Below are 21,098 nucleotides of genomic sequence, written 5' to 3'. Positions count from 1 at the left end.
AATCAGGTGGACCATGACATGGTCAGAGTGACCCAGTGCAGAGCGGGAGATGGCATGATAGGCACTGCTTACTGTAACAGTGATCCAGAATGTTCTTCTCTCTGGTCGGGCATTTAATAAACTGTCTTTATTTGGGGAGTTCATGAGTGAGATTACCTTTGATAAAGTCACCAAGGACAATAACTAAGGAGTCCAGGTTTGTCCGCTCCACACACAGTATCTGGTCGGCGAGCATGCGCTGCGCATCCTGCACATTGGCCTGCGGTGGAATGTAAACACCGGCAAATATGAATGAGACAAACTCACGGGGGGATGGCAGGCCCTGTGAATTTGTTGCTAGACTAATCCCAGAACATGTCAAGGGAAAATATTTTTGCAAACCTACAGTATTTGGGTCAGCAACCAGTTTTTGGCCAAGAACAATGACTCTATAATTTTGAGCCTGGCAAAAGAGACTATGTTGTTGCAAAGCAACCATCTATCCAGAACCATCTATACTGTTTATCCTGACAACATGGGGAGTCTTTAATAGCATAAAAAGTTAAATAGAGAGAAAGCTAAGGAGACACAACTGAAACATAGTACCTCCACGATGACGTGAAATTACTGTGTATATACTTATTACTAGCATCGTCTTCATTGAGTAGCCAGTTTTTTAACATAAATCTGCAGACATGCATTCAAGTAAAACGGCAATATCAGGGAGTGAACAAGAGCTCTAACAGCTATTTAGATCATGGAAAGCTATCATAAAATGACTATCATGTCTGAAGATTTATGTGCACAACATGAACTGGATTTTCTGATATGGAGAGTGGAGAATGTTCCTTCACAATGCTCTGTACTTTGAGGTTTTAATCGAGCAAGTTAATGGAGCTCATCAGCTCACAGCAAATTTGATCAACTGGGCAAATCCAGTGCTTCAAATGTGATGTTGATGTACTCATCTGGTGCCCAAATACTTATGTGATCAAAAGATGCTCATACTGAAATTTAAATTACATACTGTTAATGGGGAATGTGGTTTCACACTTTTCAGACAGAATGATAAAGATGATATGTGAGGGTTTACTTAAGCAAATTTAGTGAAATCCATATAATGAAGCTCATGCAATGTAAATATAATGCTATCATGTAAACAGTATGAGTTTAGGAACTGGCAGCGATAGAGGAATTATCGCAGTATGTGCTTCACTGCAGAACACCAGCTCTTTTCTGGAACTGAAAGATACCTGCCCACTACCTTTTTGAACTGTTGCCTCCTGTCCGACGCTTCAGGGCTCTGAGCACCAGAACCGTCAGGCACAGGAACAGTTTTTTCCCACAGGCTATCCATCTTATTAACAGTTAAAACTGCCCCTTTGAGCAATAATTAATGTGCAATACACAGCTTAGTCTTTTTATATTATCCAACACATCCTACCTCTTCTGCCATTACATTCCCTTGCACTGTATATAACCGATTTGTATTTAGATTTGCACTACGTATGTGTGTGTGTGTGTATGTAAATGTATGTATGTATATATGTATATATGTATATATATATATATATATATATATATATATATATATATATATATATGTATGTGTGTGTGTGTGTGTGTATGTATGTATGTGTGTGTATATGTATGTATATATATATATATATATATATATATATGTATATGTGTGTGTGTGTGTGTGTGTATGTGTATGTATGTGTGTGTGTGTGTGTGTATATATATATTTGTCTATTGTGTATTCTATATATACTTTTTCAATATTTATCTATTTTTTATTCAATTTGAATTATTTTTTTAAAGTCTTGTTGCTGTTTTTGTATTGTTGTGTACTGGAAGCTCCTGTCACCAAGACAAATTCCTTGTATGTGTAAGCATACTTGGCAATAAAGCTCATTCTGATTCTGATTCTGATATCCTCCTTGTACATGGAAAATTGTAATGCAGTTTGCCTTGAGATGTTTAAAAAGGCATTGCACCCAAAGGAAACCTTTTTATATGACTCAATTCCTAATTATATAACTGTTGGTTCCTGATGTCAAATTTAATTGGACAAATGGTGTCAAACAGCACTGGAATGCTTCACTTTTTATATTACTCTTGTTCCTGACAGGCTGTCATTTCTGTGCATTGCTTAGAGACACACATCGGTGGAACCTGCTTTGGTTCCCTATCTGTCACTCACTCGATGTTGTGTCGATGTAGTGACACTAGGGGTCACTCTTGGGAGCCCGAAACACCTCTGGTCTTTGATAAAAAGCCAATAAAAAAATTGGCGAGTGGTATTTGCATGCCACTACCCCGGACATACGGGTATAAAAGGTATGCAACCACTCATTCAGATTTTCTCTTCGGAGCCGAACGGTCATGCTCATTGAGCTGAATTCTCACTGTTCATTCACCTCTGCTGGATCTAACGGTGCATTTCAGCGGCTTCTCCCTCCTCTGCACTGGTGAACTGCAGAGAACGCCCCTGGGCGCTTCGGCAGAAAAAAGAGAGTATATTTCTCTAAAAGAGTATATTTCTCTAAAAGAGCGGCACACACGGAATGTCTTTTAAAGTCACGTCTTTTTAAAGATGCTTTTCTGATTGTGTGTTATTCCTGGTTGCGGTCCTTACCTTACAACTTCATAAGGTCATGATCGCTGTCTTTCGTGTCTGGGCGCGACCCACATGGAGGCAGCGTTCGTGGATGGTTCATGTTCTCATTGCGAGAACATGACCATGGCAACATTGTGGTCATGGCTTGCTTTTCGCCACCAGGAACTGCGCTCGGCAACCGACTTTGCTCTCTGAGTGACGAAGGTCACAGCGCGGTCTCTTGGGTGGACGATGTCCACATTAGTGGTCCAGAAGCGCTACTTTTGGCTCAATCTGGTCGAGATGGATGAGGCTGACAAGACACAGTTCCTTGCTGCCCCCATCTCCCAGGCTGGCCTATTCAGCGACACCATCTAGGACTTTGCCCAGCAGTTCTTGACAGTGAAGCAGCAGACGGAGGCTATCCGGCATATCCTGCCCCGATGAGGCTCAAGGTCCCGCACCCCGTCTGCCCGTCACCAAGGGCGTCCCCCTGCGGTGAATGCACCGGCTCCACCGCAGCCCGCCCCTTTGGCCCGGCCCCGGCGTGGAGCCCACCGCAGGAAGCAGACGCCACCCATCTCACAGTCGGCTGCTAAGAACACAAGAAGGTCGTCAAAGCGCCCCTGAGATGAGCGACCCAGGGTCGACGACCCAAGGACGAAGGAACCCACTCAACTGGAGCTGGTAGGAAGACCACTCCATCCCCCGATGGAGGGCCGGGTGGAGAATCTTTTGTTGCCTTTTTGTTTAATTTCGCCGCATTCCCAAGTGGCTGTGGTACCCAACAGTTTAGCAAAAGAGCGGTTTCCTCCTTCCCTGGGTCACATGAGCCCCCTTTGAGCCTTTACAGTCAGCTGAGCTTAAGGCACTCTCTTTGAAGACTGCCCTCCTGACTGCACTCACTTCCATCAAGAGAATAGGAGAACTGCAAGCGTTCTCTGTCAGCGAAACGTGCCTGGAGTTCGGTCCGGGCTACTCTCACGTGATCCTGAGACCCCGACTGGGCTATGTGCCCAAGGTTCCCACAACCCCTTTTAGGGACCAGGTGGCCCCCAGGAGGAGGCAGACACAGCCCTGTCATTGCTGTGTCTGGTGCGTGCTTTACGCATCTATTTGGATCGCACACAGAGCTTTAGGATCTCTGAGCAGCTCTTTGTCTGTTTTGGTGCACAGCGGAAAGGAAGTGCTGTCTCTAAGCAGAGGATCGCCCACTGGCTTATTGACGCCATAGCTATGGCATATCACGCCCAGGACATGCCGCCCCTGGTAGGGCTACGAGCTCATTCTACCAGGGGTGTAGCATCCTCCTGGGCAGAGCAGCAGGCTGGGCAACACCCAACACCTTTGCAAGGTTCTACAACCTCCAGGTGGAACCGGTTTCATCCCAGGGAGTGGCATGCAATACAAGCGGATAAGCCCGGGATAGCCGGCCGGGTGTATTGCTTGCACATAGCGCCTTTCACCTCCTCTGAGCTGAAGATGTGCGCCATTAATTCCCAGTAGTGTTCACAAACTATGTTCCCTGGTTGACTTTCTTCGAGCCCTGTGGCAGTCGAGTGTTCGGAGAGACTCACTGCCGGCCCAGTACACGTGCTAACTAAGAGTCCTGTTCTGGGGTAGGTGCTCCGCATGTGGCGGTTCCCTGTAAGGTAACCCCATGCGATGTATATCTTCCACTAATTCGTTTCCCTGTTGGTAAACTGCATCTTCCTTGGGCAGAACCCCTCTGCCACAGTCTCCATGTTTGTAGTAACTCCTCCCCCGTTGGGTAGGATCTACCATGAGACTCTCCACATGGATGGCAAGACCATGTGACATATTTTTTCTACTTAAATATCCCCCCTCTCTTTGGGTGAGGTGTGGTCTCTGCGGTGTCCTACCCTTGGGAGGGACACCCCCCCACTAGACCTGGCGGCCCAGTCGGATAATCCCCCTTCTTTTTTTGGGAGTGGAAAAAAGAAGGGGAAAAGAGGCCACGACTGGGTTAGCCTGTCTCTATCTTTTAGGTAGTCTACTTGTCCCCAAAGGGCCGTTCGACACTCATAACTATGTTGGGGGAGGTTACGTGTCGGCCTGGTGCGCTGGCTACGAGGCACACAGTGGTCTGCCCATCACACACCGCCAGTTCACGTAACACAGTTCAGCCAGTTGCGGCGTTTTGTATAGGGACCACTAGTGTCACTACATCGACACAACGTCGAGTGAGTGACAGATAGGGAACGTCCTGGTTACTTGCATAACCTCCATTCCCTGACGGAGGGAACGAGACGTTGTGTCCCTCCTACCACAACGCTGAACTACCCGCTGAAATGGCCGGACCTTGTCTCGGCTCCTCAGCATAAAACCTGAATGAGTGGTTGCATACCAGCTCCTTTTATACCTGTATGTCCGGGGGAGTGGCATGCAAATACCACTCACCAATTTTCATTGGCCTTTTATCAAAGACCAGAGGTGTTTCGGGCTCCCAAGAGTGACCCCTAGTGTCACTACATTGACAAAATGTCTCATTCCCTCCATCAGGGAACAGAGGTTACGCAAGTAACCAGGACGTTTTTTGGAACTGTTTTCATTGGCGGAGCAAATGTATTTTAATATCTCTAAAATGTCTATTTTTATAGAACTGAAATATCAAACCCGCTGTTGTAATAAATACAGTATCAACATAGCTGTGATGCACCAGTGATGGCCTTGAGCCTACAGATCAATCACAGCCATACTGATAATCAGTACAACAGCACTATTGCTTGTGTGATTTTGCTTAATTACCCATTTAAGCAACAAATCAAGCGTAGCCCAGTGTTCCAAGTAAGACAGATGTTTAAACATTTCTTTCTTTGAATCCTTATAAGACATGACTCTTCAAGGAGTTATTGAGGACTTTGTTGAAGACTTTTTGACAGACCAAAACCAATTATTCTGCAGAGCATAAGCCTTTATCGTCTTTCTCAATCATGCTTGCACAGTTGTTTTGCCGAATTCCTTTATCTGTGTTTCAGCTCACAACTGTATTATGCCACTTATTATGAGGCAAACACTTACAGTCTGGATGAGTAATAGAGAGAATAGAAAGTGAAACTTTTTTTTTTAAATGAATGCTTCCCTTTTTCAGATTTGTGAAGCAAAGCAGAAAAACTTACATTGATTCCAACACTGAATAAAAATATCTATTTTTGCTAATAAGCTACTGCTCCATTTGGTCAAATAAGGAATCCGCTGGCTTTCAGAGACATGGTTTCCGCATAGTAATCTTGCAATCACAGATAATGAAACTTACCGAGTATTGCACCATTCACAGGTTCAGCTTGAGTTCACAACTATCGCAGCTAATTAGCATTAGTATTTTGCCCATTATGTGATATGTGGCTCAATTTAATCTGTGCTGTTAGGTGCAATCACCGCACTACCAGCAATAGCCGTCCAATCACGTCTAATTAAAAACAAACTGATGCTCTTCTTTCAAGGTTATATTTGTCACTCATTAAAGATCCAGTGAATATAGATACATGCTTATCAATTCATCATAGTGCATTCGGAAAGTATTCACAGTGCTTCACTTTTTCCACATTTTGTTATGTTACAGCCTTATTCCAAAATGGATTAAATTAATTATTTTCCTCAAAATTCTACAAACAATACCCCATGTTGACAACATGAAAGAAGTTTGTTTGAAATATTTGCAAATTTATTAAAAATAAAAAATGAAAAAAATCACATGTACATAAGTATTCACAGCCTTTGCTCAATACTTTGTTGAAGCACCTTTGGCACCAATTACAGCCTCATGTCTTTTTGAGTATGATGCTACAAGTTTGGCACACCTATTTTTGGGCAGTTTCTCCCATTCTTCTTTGCAGGACCTCTCAAGCTCCATCATGTTGGATGGGGAGCATCGGTGCACAGCCATTTTCAGATCTCTCCAGAGATGTTCAATTGGGTTCAAGTCTGGGCTCTGGCTGGGCCACTCAAGGACATTCACAGAGTTGTCCTGGAGCCACTCCTTTGTTATCTTGGCTGTGTGCTTAGGGTCGTTGTCCTGTTGGAAGATGAACCTTCGCCCCAGTCTGAGGTCCAGAGCGCTCTGGAGCAGGTTTTCATCAAGGATGTCTCTGTACATTGCTGCATTCATCTTTCCCTCGATCCTGACTAGTCTCCCAGTTCCTGCCGCTGAAAAACATCCCCACAGCATGATGCTGCCCCCACCATGCTTCACTGTAGGGATGGTATTGGCCAGGTGATGAGCGGTGCCTGGTTTCCTCCAGACATGACACTTGCTATTCAGGCCAAAGAGTTCAATCTTTGTTTCTCATGGTCTGAGAGTCCTTCAGGTGCCTTTTGGCAAACTCCAGGCGGGCCGTCATGTGCCTTTTACTGAGGAGTAGCTTCCGTCTGGCCACTCTACCATACAGGCCTGATTGGTGGAGTGCTGCAGAGATGGTTGTTCTTCTGGAAGGTTTCCTCTATCCACAGAGAAATGCTGGAGCTCTGTCAGAGTGACCATCGGGTTCTTGGTCACCTCCCCGACTAAGGCCCTTCTCCCCCGATCGCTCAGTTTGGCCAGGCGGCCAGCTCTAGGAAGAGTCCTGGTGGTTCCAAACTTCTTCCATTTACGGATGATGGAGGCCACTGTGCTCATTGGGACCTTCAATGCTGCAGAAATTTTTCTGTACCCTTCCCCAGATCTGTGCCTCGATACAATCCTGTCTCAGAGGTCTACAGACAATTCCTTGGACTTCATGGCTTGGTTTGTGCTCTGACATGCACTGTTAACTGTGGGACCTTATATAGACAGGTGTGTGCCTTCCGAAATCATGTCCAATCAGCTGAATTTACCACAGGTGGACTCCAATCAAGTTGTAGAAACATCTCAAGGATGATCAGTGGAAACAGGATGCACCTGAGCTCAATTTTGAGTGTCTTGGCAAAGGCTGTGAATACTTATGTACATGTGATTTTTTTCGTTTTTTATTTTTAATAAATTTTCAAAGATTTCAAACAAATTTCTTTCACGTTGTCATCATGGGGTATTGTTTGTAGAATTTTGAGGAAAATAATGAATTTAATCCATTTTGGAGTAAGGCTGTAACATAACAAAATGTGGAAAAAGTGAAGCGCTATGAATACCGGATGCACTGTATCTACTGTATATTCAGTTTTCAGATGGTGAATTAATGCTTGATTATAGGAACTCCTGACAATGTTTTTAAGGATCTGTGGTTTATTATAACAGAGATATTAAATGTACTATAATTCTTCATGCAGCACTTATCAGCAAAGCACACATTCATTCAAGTTTATGGATCATGCCACAGAATAATTAAAGATCTTACATACAAATGTCTTAGTCGATTTTGTGCAGCTCAGTATAATTAATTCAGTTTCTTATTTATCTAGCTAACACGGTCTGATTGGATAAGTGTCTGATATTTGGATATCTTTGTTAGCAACCATTTAGTATCTTTGTTAACAAACATTTAGTAATGCCCTAGAACCATCTAACAACACCCTAGCAAGGTCCTAGAAACCGCTCAAAGCACACTAACTTTGTATAAATATAAGTATAGCATGTTGAACAGTATATTACATACTTAATGAAACTGTCACTTACTATATGCACAGCCATACACAGCAACCCTGAGGCCCACCCTGCCACTGGAGCTCCACTCCAGAGGAATGAACCGTAGGAACCGGGTTCTGATAGACTGGCCGAGTTTATGGTGGACCACACTGTCTGGATTCACGTTACCCACAATCTTCTGAAAACAGAAAAAAATAAAGAGAGAGATAAGACATTTCACAAATGGTAAGGTTTATAACAGTTTGATAATGTGCTAGTTAATCAGTTGTGTGTTTTGCATGTGAAATGTTTAAGAACAATATATGGAAAATTAATTATGACAACACTGATCTAGTTTAATCCAAAGGCCTAAACAGTTTATGTAAATGACAACTTATTTTCATCTGCTAGTACACATAATTTGACAGTAATGTGTGTCTGACTCACTCTGCAGTTGAGATTCGTGTTAAACACAAGAACAGATGACCAAAACAACACATGGTTATGGATGAATCACAAAAGCAAAATGTCACCTTTCTTCAAAAATAGACTATTCAATGTCCATTTGAGATAGAGATAAATAACATCTGAGTAATATAGCAAAATAGCGATATCATCACCTTCCCTGGTGTTTTACTAGTAGCCCACAAACACAGCAATGCCAGCAAGAACAAGAATCTGACAGTAAATTGAGTTAAAAGCCCCATGCATTTTTTGCTTGCACATAGACTTGAAGAAAGAAATATAGTGCCTGCCGAAAGTATTAAGGATAACCCATTTGAAGATAAGCAAAGCTCACTGCATTGGAGTTTAAGGAAGATGCACTTCAGAAATTCCACCCTTAAGGAGCCAAGTTATCATGGTGTGTGGAAATTAATTTCAAGTGCATTCTCTTACTCAAAGAAAGTCTTGACTTGGCCTGTATGTTTGTTTAATCAGATATTATACAGTTTTGAAACTGCAGGACAGAATTTCATTTCTTGCCTTTTTTTTTTTCTTGCTGATTTATTCTCTTACTTTGCAAAGATACAGTGTTAATCTAATTTTTTTTTCCATTCTGCAGAAAAACAACAGACTGAACTTGGAAACTTTAAGTTGACTTTTCTGTAGCTTAAATCGTTCTGTGCTTACTGAAATTCAAAACACAACCCCAGTGGCCAAAGCAGTGTGTTTTTGTTTATTTTTTGTTTGTTTTGTTTTTTTGGCATATGAGCACGTGAGCTTCATTTTCCAGGTGTAATGTCCACAGAGGGTTGCTAAGAGGGAGTTGTTTTTTAGCTGGACAGGCAGTTATACAATGAAGATGAATGCATATTTTATAAACTGTATGCCCAACCCAAACTCCAAACCTATAAACTTAACCATCAGTGGTGTAAAAAAAAACAAAAACATTTGAACCGATGCAAAAATGTCTGAAGTGAGATGCAACTTGTCAGTGAGTTGGCATAATGTGTCCAATCCAAGGGACGTCCTGTGTGATCATGTTGAAAACAAACAGTTGCGGGACTATATTTTATGTTATAAAACAGTCCTCTGATCTGATTGGATAAATGCAGTTCCAAGGGTGCTAAATTTTAGTATAACAGCACTGCAACACTTCATTTTTGTATCACTCCACTTGTCTGTGTTTGTGACACTCCACACAGAATGGAGTTCTAAACAAAAGTTCGGGAGGAGCATTTTCATTTAATCTAACCAATCAAAGCTGGAGTAAGCGTATATAGGTAGCTCATCAGATAAGCTCACGTTTTCAACAAAGCTGCCGTAGCAGCTCACTATATTCTTATTTTCGTGTCAACAGCGGCTGCCACTTTAACTATTGTTTCTGTCATGTCTTTCTTTCTTTCTTCCTTTCTTTCTAATATTTCCTCAATGAAGCAGACCCTGGTATTGAAGCTGCCTCCGCAAGTGGCCACTGCTTCACTGTATTCCTATAGTACAGCTCAATATGGCTGTACAAAGATCCTGTCATCTTCCACCCGGAGCGGTGCCTCCACGATTGAATGCTGTTCTGGCTTCACCTCACTTGAGCTCTATCCCAGCTTTAATTTGAGGCAAGGAAATCAAAGACCAGCATTGATTTCAAACTTTTTCCAACACACTCCAGTTTAAAACCGGTTCTCCCGCTCAGGTGTTTAATTCCTCTCAGCCCTGATTACCTTACTGTACAGCCCGTTTTAGGGTGCAATCCATTCAGAAGTGATCATCCGTATGCCCTATTCCCTTCGAAGACTTTTCAATCCACTGTGAGGGCTAAATGGTGTGGAGCTTTCGGAACTCACCTTTTAAGCCTTTTATTGGAATTTCTGTTCAAATTTATTTCAACATGACTATTATGATTGTTCTCCCCTCAAAATGCCCTTCAGAGGGTGATTTATTCCATTTGGAATGCAGGGCCAATCACGCAACAAGCAAACTTACTTTCAAATGACTGCTACTCTAAATTTCAAACATCTCTCCAAACCAGAGCATTTTAGTGTGAGCTCGCTTCCCAGCAGCACCCGCTCTGACCAGGCTACAGCTGTCTGTGTCTTACCTCCTTGCAGCATTTGTGATCACCTTGCCATGCAGCTCTGATAACCATGTAGCAAGTGCTTTCTGCAAACTTTATTCAAATGTATAATTATAGACCGTTGTATGACTTTTCTCTAAGTTTCACGCAGGTGAAAGCAACTTTAATCCCACAGAAATATCTTTTCTATTTTGTCACATGTTGTCAGTTATTTTAAAGCTATTCTAAATTATTGAATTATAAGAAGCTTTACCTTAGAACCTAATTTTTGTACCTATGTCTACCTTTTAAAGTGACACATCAAAACTGTCAAAATTCAGCACGCCACACAATCTTAAAGAAACGTGTTGAAATCAGTGCCAGATGATTCGGCCTCATATTTTGCTTTTATCCTCAAAATATTTAAGTTATTCTGTAGAATTTATTACAGGCTATAATATAAAGAAGCTGTATTTATTCAACACTACTGCAAATGGTGTCCATAGTATATTTTAAAATCCAATTCTCAGGCACAAACTCCTGAAAAAAATTTCATACGTCCCCGTCATAACGAGATGAGTCATCTTGTCCCAGTATAATGCAGAATTAATTGAATTACATTATGTTCAGAGAATAATCTACGAAACTCCAAAACCATACGTATAAAATAAATAATATCAGACCATGGACAGTCATCCAAGTACTTCAGTTTCAAGTGCCTTCTAATTCAAAGACAAATCACCACTTTAAATGATGTAGCATGTATGCACATACGTATGTATACTGATTGCTTCACAAATTATCCAGAAATTTAATCCAGTAAATAAGTTAAATTTGTCTCTGCATCATCTGCCCCTGCTTACAATTGTAAGGAAATGAGAACACTGTCTTTCCATTACAATACGCTTCCTTTATTCACCTGCTTGGACCTACCAGTCACCATTATGGCTGCTCACAAACTTTTATTACACAACTGTTTATATGTAATTCCCTCTATGGCCTGCAGGCCTCTGATGGCTGTATTAAGCCTAAATAAGAAAAACTGACCAAGATAATCTCCCTATCAGTGCAAACTAAACTCCCTTCTCTCTATTTGCTGTGATCCACAGATCAGTACGGTGCCCTTGAACAACTTGCTAGACTTTCTTCTCCCTTGATGGTTCGCAGGTCATTGAATTTAGCACCCCTTCTCTCAATAATAAGCTGTAATAATTATAGAAATTATAAGTGTCTATTGCCTTCCCCAAAGGTGTATGCAAATGCTACGCTCGCTCTTTCTCCCTCAAGCATTTCAACTTTGTTTTACATGTTTCTTCAGGTGCCTTGCAACACCTAATTGTGCTACACAATCTTAAAGTAATGTGTAATTAATCAACATTATCATAACTTAGCAAATCCGATTGCTATACACCCTTCCATCACATTTCCTAAGTTTGATACATCTTTATAAAAGTGCATGTACAGGGGATTCCACAGCAGTGAAAACACAGCAGTGTTTCCACTCCTAGCCCCCAGAGCTCCTTTTACCATGCTCTCACTTACTATTCCACCTCAAACACTCAACTGCTACAGTTTTGCTTTAAACTCTGCTCCTGCAGCAGCCCACCTTTTACTATTCTGGCTCAACTATTCGTTAAATACCCTAATTGCCAGTGCCTCTTAATGCTAGGCATTTCTGCAAATGCATAATTTATACATTACATTATCTGTAAATGTCGTATTATATGCAAAGACGGTGGTAGGTCTGATCACTGACAATGATGAAACAGCCTACAGAGAGGAGGTGCACACTCTGACACGCTGGTGTCAGGAGTACAACTTATCCCTCAACGTCAGCAAGACAAAGGAGCTTGTGGTGGACTTCAGGAGAAGAGAAAGAGAACACAGCCCCATCACCATCAATGGAGTACCAGTGGAGAGAGTCAGCAGCTTCAAGTTCCTCGGTGTCCACATCACAGAGGAACTCACATGGTCCATCCACACTGAGGCCATTGTGAAGAAGGCTCATCAGTGTCTCTTCTTCCTGATATGGCTGAGGAAGTTTGGAATGAACCGCCACATCCTCACATGGTTCTACACTAGCACTGTAGAGAGTATCCTGACTGGCTGCATCTCCACCTGGTATGACAATAGCACCGCCCACAACCGCAAAGCCCTGCAAAGGGTGGTGCGAACTGCCAGTCACATCATCGGAGGTGAGCTTCTCTCCCTCTAGGACATATATACCAGGCAGTGTGTGAAAAAAGCTCGGAGGATCATCAGACACTCCAGCCACCCGAGCCATGGGCTGCTCTCACTGCTACCATCAGGCAGGCGGTATCGCAGCATCAGGACCCGCACCAGCCGACTTCATGTCAGCTTCTTCTCCCAAGTAATCAGACTTTTGAACTCTTGATCTCTCACGATCAATATACATCAGCACTGCACTTTATTAATCTTATTATCTCACACTGGACTGTCATAAATTATATTCTCTCTTAACAACACACTGGCAACTGACTATCATCTGACAGCCTGAATGTTATTACAGTACAATACAACCAATTGTACATTTTAGATATACTATATGTACTATTTTTTATTGTATAATGTATATTCTATATTGTGTGTATTGTATAATGTACATTGTATGTTATTATTTGTATGTTGTGTTGTGTTGTGTGTAATTATGTGTATATTAGATTTTAAATTGTATTGTGTAAATCTGATGTTTATTGTAAATTGGTATATGTCTCATCACTGTCATGACAGCTATGTTTCTCAGAACTGCACCCAAGAATTTTACACACTATTGCACTTGTGTATATGGTTGTGAGACAATAAAAGTGATTTGATTTGAAACACTGTTACTCTAGGAAGCAGCAAGTAGTGGTAGCACTCATGCCAATGTTTCTGAAAATTGAGACACCCGCTATCAGAGTGCTGGACTCGGCTGTGATCTCAGCAGAACGCAGATGAATGCCCAAACTTGAGCCCCTGCTAGCCGCAGTATTAGCTACTGACTGATGTGATCTATGTTCGACCATGCTTCGGGTTTCTTCTGCCTCATTCATTAATGGTACTGCTGCTGCAGTATTTTAACATGCTTCCACTGAAGCGCTTTTGTCTATGCTTCACTGCAGCTGTAATGAGTCTCAACTTTGCAAGTGCGAGTCCCCTTCTCTTGCTACTGCTGTCCAGGTGCTGCAACCTAATCATGCTTTTCTAATTAACCATCTCAGATTATGCCACTTATGCCAAATGAATCACTACCCACTTTAGTGATTGACAGTTGGCTGTCACCTCTAAACATAAGCCGGCCTTTCAGCATCAATCATTTTCATCCGAATATAGTATACGCTCTCCTGTCAAATGCTGTTCTTGACGATTCAGCCTGCGTGTATCACAGAGTGAGCCCTCATTTAAATGCAGTGTAAATGATTTTAAATGAAAATATGGGCCCTTCCTGTTGTATGCAGTGTGGTCCCATGCTCGAGGATTCGGCCCGTTCGTATTGCAAAGCGTGTTTAATATACACCATTAATCATTTTTACGTGAAACAGGATCTCTCCCGTTGAATGCTGTGCAGTCCCATGCTTGAGGATTCAGCCCATTCGCAGCACAGAGTGAGCTCTTGTTCGAAATCCAGAATCAATTATTTTAATGCAAAAAGCATAGGCTCTCACGTTGAACGCTGCGTGTTGCCATGCTTTAGGATTCAGCCCGTTCATTTTGCAGATTGAACCCTTCCGTTCGAATGACTTGCATCTGGAAGTGGCTTAATGTCAAGTTCAGGGCAAGACGGGCCAGTCTGCCAAGAGCAAAGTGGGTCCATTCTTGCCCGGGGCCGACAGGCACGTGCGTCTCCGAGATTTCTGTTATAGAACTTTTCATCTGGAAGCATCAGTCTAATTGGCATTGTGGAATATTTTTTATCAAGTTAAATATAAATTAATCAAGTATAATCAGTGTAAATATAGCCATTTTTGTCTACAATTATTTCTAATAGTTAAGCATGGATTTTACTGTGTGTGTGTGTAGAAGCCTGTGTAAAGGAGGCCCCTCAAAATGGCATATGTGATCACATATGGTACTCATATAAGGTAATCTTGAGTCTCATGTTTTGACACTAGAAGAAATATAGGATAAGGCCCTGTAGAGAGATGGAAAGGGGCCTCTCAAATAGTTTCATGTTCTCTAACAGTCTGAAGACATAGAACAAAATGTATGGGGTGTATTGGTCACGTCCTAGGTGAATATGTGTATATAGGCCTGTTTGAATACAGAAAGTCAGTTGTGCTGGGAGCAACTCGGCTTTGCTATCTCTGATAATAAAATCTATCTTCTGGCATCAAAACCCCAAGACTTCAAGAGTGATGTTTCACAGAGGTGGCAGAAGCCACAACAGCATCTGCTAAACATATTCAAGATCAGATTTGTAAACATTCTAAATCACTAACATCTCAGGGATATCTGCTGAATGTCTTACTGACTACTGAGACATATTTATTGAAATATGTATATAATAGATATGAACACACATCAAATAAGCATCCGAGCGATGTACCTGTGCTATTGGGCACTGCTTCTACAATGATTACATTTACTCCCTGTCATTGGTTTTTAGAACGAACCGTTTCAGAAGAGCTCTTCTTATTGGCTAATTTGCCCTTAAAGGAATCACCAGTTCTGTCATCCTATCCAATAATTTTGCACTCTCATCCAATGAAAGGGCATATGCGTATAGGTGTTCATGCGCATGTTGCTTGTACGTTCGTTTATGGGTATGCATGTGTGCAGATCTATAAATGCATGCGTTCGTAAGCATTTAGTCATACATGAATGAATAAATAACTTCATTAATAAATATTAGCAACGTAAACCCAGCCGTCATTCATAGCTTGAGGTTACGCTCATTTCCAGGGCCTCTAGAAAGCTTTCAGTTCTGTCATTTGAGCACTGTGCGAGCTCTCCCGTTTGAGCATGGTGTGCGTTACCACGCTCCGGCCGTGGGCTCCCCCATTTGAATGCTCTGTGAGCGTCCAGGCTTTGGCCGTGGGCTCTCCCTTTCGAGTGCAGTGTGGACTTTCATGATCCAGCTGTGGGCTCTCCCTTCTTAATCGCAGTGGGGGCTCACCCGTTCGAATGCAACCTGGGCTCTCCCATTCGAATCACACTGAGGGCTCCTCCGTTCAAAGGCTGTGTGAGCTAACTCACATTTATTTTGTGGGCTCTCCCTTTCAAAGTGCCGAGTGGGCTCTCCCGTTCAAATGCTGTGAGTAAGAACCCTCTCCCATTTGCACTGCGAGCTCCCGTTTGGATCGCAGTGTGAGCCCTCCCTTTAGAACAGTTCACGTCTGAAAGTATAGGTATGCGTACTCACATACGCATCTGCCGCCAACAACTGATATCGAAGCCATCGTCAGCAGTTTTTGAGGGGTACCTCGGGCTTGGGTCGAGTCTCGAGCTCGAGCCCTCCATTATGGACAGCGAGCCAAATATGTACCTTCTCTTCATTCAAAGAATACATGAACATGTGAACTCATGAAATGAAGTTCTTAACAAAAGTTCGGGAGGAGCATGTTCATTTTATCCAACCAATCAATGCTGCAGTAAGCGTATATAAGGCTTTGCTTACCTCTGTCCTGCGACAGTTCTTCTGGCATCCCTCTGCCACCCCAACTCCACCTTCATGGCTAGTTACCACTAAATCAGATAAGGAAGTCCAGGGGGTACGTACCTCGGGCTCAGGTCGAGTCTCAAGCTCGAGCCCTCCATTATGGACAGCTAGCCAAATACAGTGGTGGCCATAAATGTTGGCACCCTTGGTAAATGTGAGTAAAGAAGGCTGTGATAAAAATCTGCATTGTTTATCCTTTTGATCTTTCATTCAAAAAAATCACAAAAATCTAACCTTTATTTTAAGTAAACAATTGAAAGAGGGGAATCTCATAATCTCATTATTAAATAAATATTTTTGGCACCCCTAGAAATTATTTTGAGTGAATTATATCTGAAGTACATCCCATTCATATTTAAAAAAAAAATTGTGCACCTGGGTGACTAGGAACATGAAAGCCATGACTTCCTGTTTCACAGGGGTATAAATATGAGGTAACACACAGGCCAAATTCCCTTAATCATTAATCACAGTGGGTTAGACTAAAGAATATAGTTCTGATGTGTGGCAAAATGTTGTTGAGCTTCACAAAATGAGAAGTAGCTATAAGAAAATAGCCAAAGCATTGAAAATGTTCAGGGTAATAATTAACAAGTACCAATCAACTGGAGATCTTAAGAATCTGCCTAGAAAAGGACGTGTGTCTATATTGTCTCCACGCACAGTGAGGAGGATGGTTTGAGTGGCCAAAGAATCTCCAATGATCACAGCCGGAGAATTTCAAAAATTAGTTGGGTCTTGGGGTCAGAGTGTTAAAAAATATATCAGACCTCACCAACATCACCACAAGTTGTTTGGGAGGGTTTAAAGAAAAAAGCCTCTGCTCTCATCCAACAACAAACTCAGATGTCTTCAGTTTGCCAGACACAACTGGAACTTCAAATGCGACTGGGTTCTATGGTCAGATGAAACAAAACAAAAAAGAGCTTTTTGGCAGCAAACACCAGAGATGGGTTTGGCACGCACAGAGATGAAGAAGTACCCAATGCCCACAGTTAAATGTGGTGCTGGATCTTTAATGTTGTGGGGCTGTTTTTCTGCCAGAGGTCCTGGACATCATGTTCGGATACATGGCTTCATGGATAATAAAAATACCAACAGATACAAAAATTAAAACCTGGCTTCCTCTGCCAGAAAGCTTACAATGGGCCCTGGTTGGATCTTCCAGCAGGACAATGATCCAAAACAAACATCAAAATCATCACAATAATGGTTCACTGACCACAAAATCAAGGTTCTGCCATGGTTATCCCAGTCCCCTGACCTGAACCCCATAGAAAATTTGTGGGGTGAACCGAAGAGGAGAGTCCACCAACATGGACCTCCTGAATTTGAAGGATCTGTAGATATTCTGTATGGAGGAATGGTCTCAGGTCCCTTGCCAGGTGTTCTCCAACCTCATTAGGCATTATAAGAGAAGACTTAGAGCTGTTACCTTGGCAAAGGGAGGTTGCAAAAAGTATTGAATAAAAGGGTGCCAATAATTATGGCCAATGCGTTTTGGAGAAAAATATTTATTTAATAATGAGATATTTCTCCTGTTTCAATTGTTTTACTTCAATTAAAAGTTAGATTTGTTTTAATGAAAGATCAAAAGGATAAACAATGCAGATTATTTTTTCACAGCCTTGTTTACCAATGGTGCCAATATTTTTGGCCACCACTGTATGTTTACAATCTCTTCATTCAAAAATTACATGAACTTGTGAACTATTAGTCTATTAGAACTATTGTGCATTGTTTAGCGACACACAAAATTGATGCTACTTTGGAATGATTTTGTTAGTGGAGCAAATATAAGACAAACAAATTTTACTTATAAACTTCTATTAAATTAACTTCTCGTTAATTGAATTGTTGTTTAAAAGCACTATCACACAGACTTGCTGTTGTACTGAATATCAGCACAGCTGTGATTACTTGCAGCCAAATTTCAGCCATGCAATATTTAGTCTTGCTTGAGTGATATTGCTTCATTATGATTTAGATTTTTTCCCGTTTTAAAATCTTCAGTATGAGCACATTTCTCATTACATCATAAGCTCTCATTTGTGCACACAATGACGACAACATCCTGTCCCAGACTGTGTCTTCCTCTATCTTTTTCCACCTCTGAGAGAAAAAAAAAAAAGAAAACAATTCATCCATCCAATTACCTATCAGCTCACCTCAGCTCAAGGGCATAGAGGAGCTCCTGTCGGATCTGGGGAGATGCCAACTCCTGCTACCAATCCCCCCCCTCCCTCCCCTCCTCCTCCTCCTCCTCCTCCTCCTCCTATGCTCTGCTGGCGTTATGATGAACCCTCCACGGACCGTTTCATCTAACGTGTGCAGCTGTTACATCCTTCTGTAATTCACCATCCACAGATCCCCTAAAACCAGTGTGAATCCACAATGGAGAGAAGCCAGCATGAGATAAGCTTAATTGGGTGGTTTTGTATTTGTTATCTGGCAGGAAACATTTGACAGTGCTTGCTATGTCTCTAATGGAAGGTTGAAGGCATTTTACTGAGAATAAATAAAAATAAGAATCCTAAAATTCATAAAAAAATGTTTGCATTGTTTCCCAGCAGAATCTAAAAATCTTTTAAACAAGTTACATTAACTTTCGAAGCAAAATTTCAAAATTGTATAAGATAAAACTTTTTTTATACACTGTATCTTCAATTAAATTTTATTTTCTTTGGGGTTTTAAGCATAAACCTCAAACTCACCATTACTGATGCTTAAAACAAGAAAAACAATCTCCCAGTGGGGTAGAAAATATAAACTTATTTCAAGATACACTCCCTGAAAATAGGTCCTTGTAAAGTTGGGTTCCTGGAGTGGAAGAGAGGAGACGTAGGAGTAGATACTTTAAAATCTTTTAATGACAATCGCTGGAGTGGAACAAACGCTGGAGTGGAGCAAACAATAAAGCTTAACACCATAACATAACACAACACAATGTAACGCTTCATGGACTGACAATGGATGAACAAAACTAGAGGGTATTTATACATAAGGAACTAAATGAGGGAATGGAATACAGGTGAGGATGATGAGGAGCAGATGAAAGTGATGAGGGAAGTGAACTATGGGAGATGTAATCCAGGAGAAAGCTTCAAAATAAGAGTCCTTGAAGAACATGAGGGAGACAGACTGTGACATTACCTACCACCCCCCCTTTAAAAGGGTGACTCCTGGCGCCCAAAGACAGATGAGGGTAGGGTGACGCAGAAGATGATGGATCCAAGGAGGACGATCAGGAGGCCTGTGGGGTGGCTTTAGGGCTAGGAAAGGATCCAGGGGCCTGGGGGGTGGCATCAGGGCTGGGAAAGGATCTGGGGGCCTGGGAGGCGGCCACAGGGCAGGGACTGGGTCAGGAGGCCTGGGAGGCAGCCACAGGGCAGGGACTGGGTCAGGAGGCCTGGGAGGCAGCCACAGGGCAGGGACTGGGTCAGGAGGCAGAACCGCAGGAGGAGGAGACTGAGGAAATGGGCAGAGCCGTGGAAGACTCTGAGGGCGGAGCCATGGAAGGCGGAGCCATGAGAGACTTGAGGGGCGGAGCTAGGGAAATTTGTGCCCGGAGAGTAGCCAATGGCTTGAAGGGCCAGGGTGGAGCCAAAGGTTCGGAGGACTGAGGTAGCGAAAAAGGCTCGGAAGACCAAGGCAGAGCTGGGGGATCTGAGGACAGAGGCGGAGCCGGTGGGACTGAGGTGAAGCCGTAGGGAAGGAGGTCCCCGGTGAAGCTGGAGGCTCGGAGTGACGAAGCGTTGCTGGAGGACTGGAGAGCAGAGGCAGAGCCAGTTGACTGACTAACTAAGGCGGAGCTGGAGGGATGAGGGACCCCAGAGAAGCCGATTGGCTGAAGGACCACTGTGGAGCCAAAGGGACACAGAGCTGAGGTGGGACAGAGGGAACGAAGGGCCAAGGCAAAGTCCAGGGCTTGGAGGGTCTAGGCAGAGTCGGAGGGTTTGAGGTTCCCCTTGACCATGGTTTCACAAGGAGTGAAGGTTGAGCCGGTGACGTGGGAGGAGCCGGCTGACCAGGAGGAGGAGGAAGTGTCCTGAGCGGAGCCAGCGGAGGAGGAAGGACCAGGGTACTGGATGGAACTAGTGTGTCCATGATGTTGGGTAGAGACAGCGGAGGAGGAGTACACTGGATGGGCATATGGGTGAGAAGGGAATCTAGGACAATAAGCTCCGTGAAAGCAGGCTCTGGGACAGATGGGGCTACAGGCTCTGGGACGGTCGAGGCTACAGGCTCTGGCTCGTTGACCGTGGCAGGCACAGGCGTTGGCTGTGGCCCGGGGTTCCCGCCATAATTCACAGCATATGGGGGATCTACCACCGGGACTTGGTATGGGTCTTCCTTGTGCGTCGGTAGAGGTGGGAGGAAATGTATGGACAGCATGGCTCAGACATATTCAAAAAAGGGAAGATTCTCCACTTGCGGAAGGGCTGTGGGATGATGGAAGTTCAAGCCCATTCCATAAATGGCACAGAGGTAGGTGTCTGAGACAGTGGTGGAAGAGATGAATTTGTAGAACTTGGTGTAATCCAGGAGAGGAAGGTCTTGTCAAAAAAAATCCATAAGTGAACCGGTAAGCTCCACGACTCTTGTCGGTCTGGACATGTAGGAGAGGAGGATTATAGGGATCGCTGGAGTAGAAGGTGGAGAGGAATTGCAGAGAGTCTGTATTCTTTGTTTGGTCAGTTCTTCTGTAAGGTTGGGTTCTTGGAGTGGAAGAGAGGAGACTTTAAAATATTTTAATGACAATCGCTGGAGTGGAACAAACAATAAAGCTTAACATCATAACATAACACAT

General features: G+C 42.9%; 1 protein-coding gene across 1 annotated transcript in view; it reads right to left on the bottom strand.

Moving 5' to 3' along the window:
- LOC127447843 (contactin-associated protein-like 5) overlaps window positions 1-21,098 on the bottom strand; it is a 167,211-nt gene that overhangs the window by 100,905 nt on the left and 45,208 nt on the right. Inside the window, exon 4 of the mRNA XM_051709940.1 lies at window positions 8,190-8,337. Within this exon, the coding sequence (XP_051565900.1) occupies window positions 8,190-8,337 (148 nt within the window). The remainder of the gene's footprint in view (window positions 1-8,189; window positions 8,338-21,098) is intronic.

The sequence above is a fragment of the Myxocyprinus asiaticus genome, chromosome 11 (genome assembly GCF_019703515.2).
Source record: "Myxocyprinus asiaticus isolate MX2 ecotype Aquarium Trade chromosome 11, UBuf_Myxa_2, whole genome shotgun sequence".
Lineage (NCBI taxonomy): Eukaryota > Metazoa > Chordata > Actinopteri > Cypriniformes > Catostomidae > Myxocyprinus > Myxocyprinus asiaticus.
This window is presented reverse-complemented; position numbering and strand designations above follow the sequence as displayed.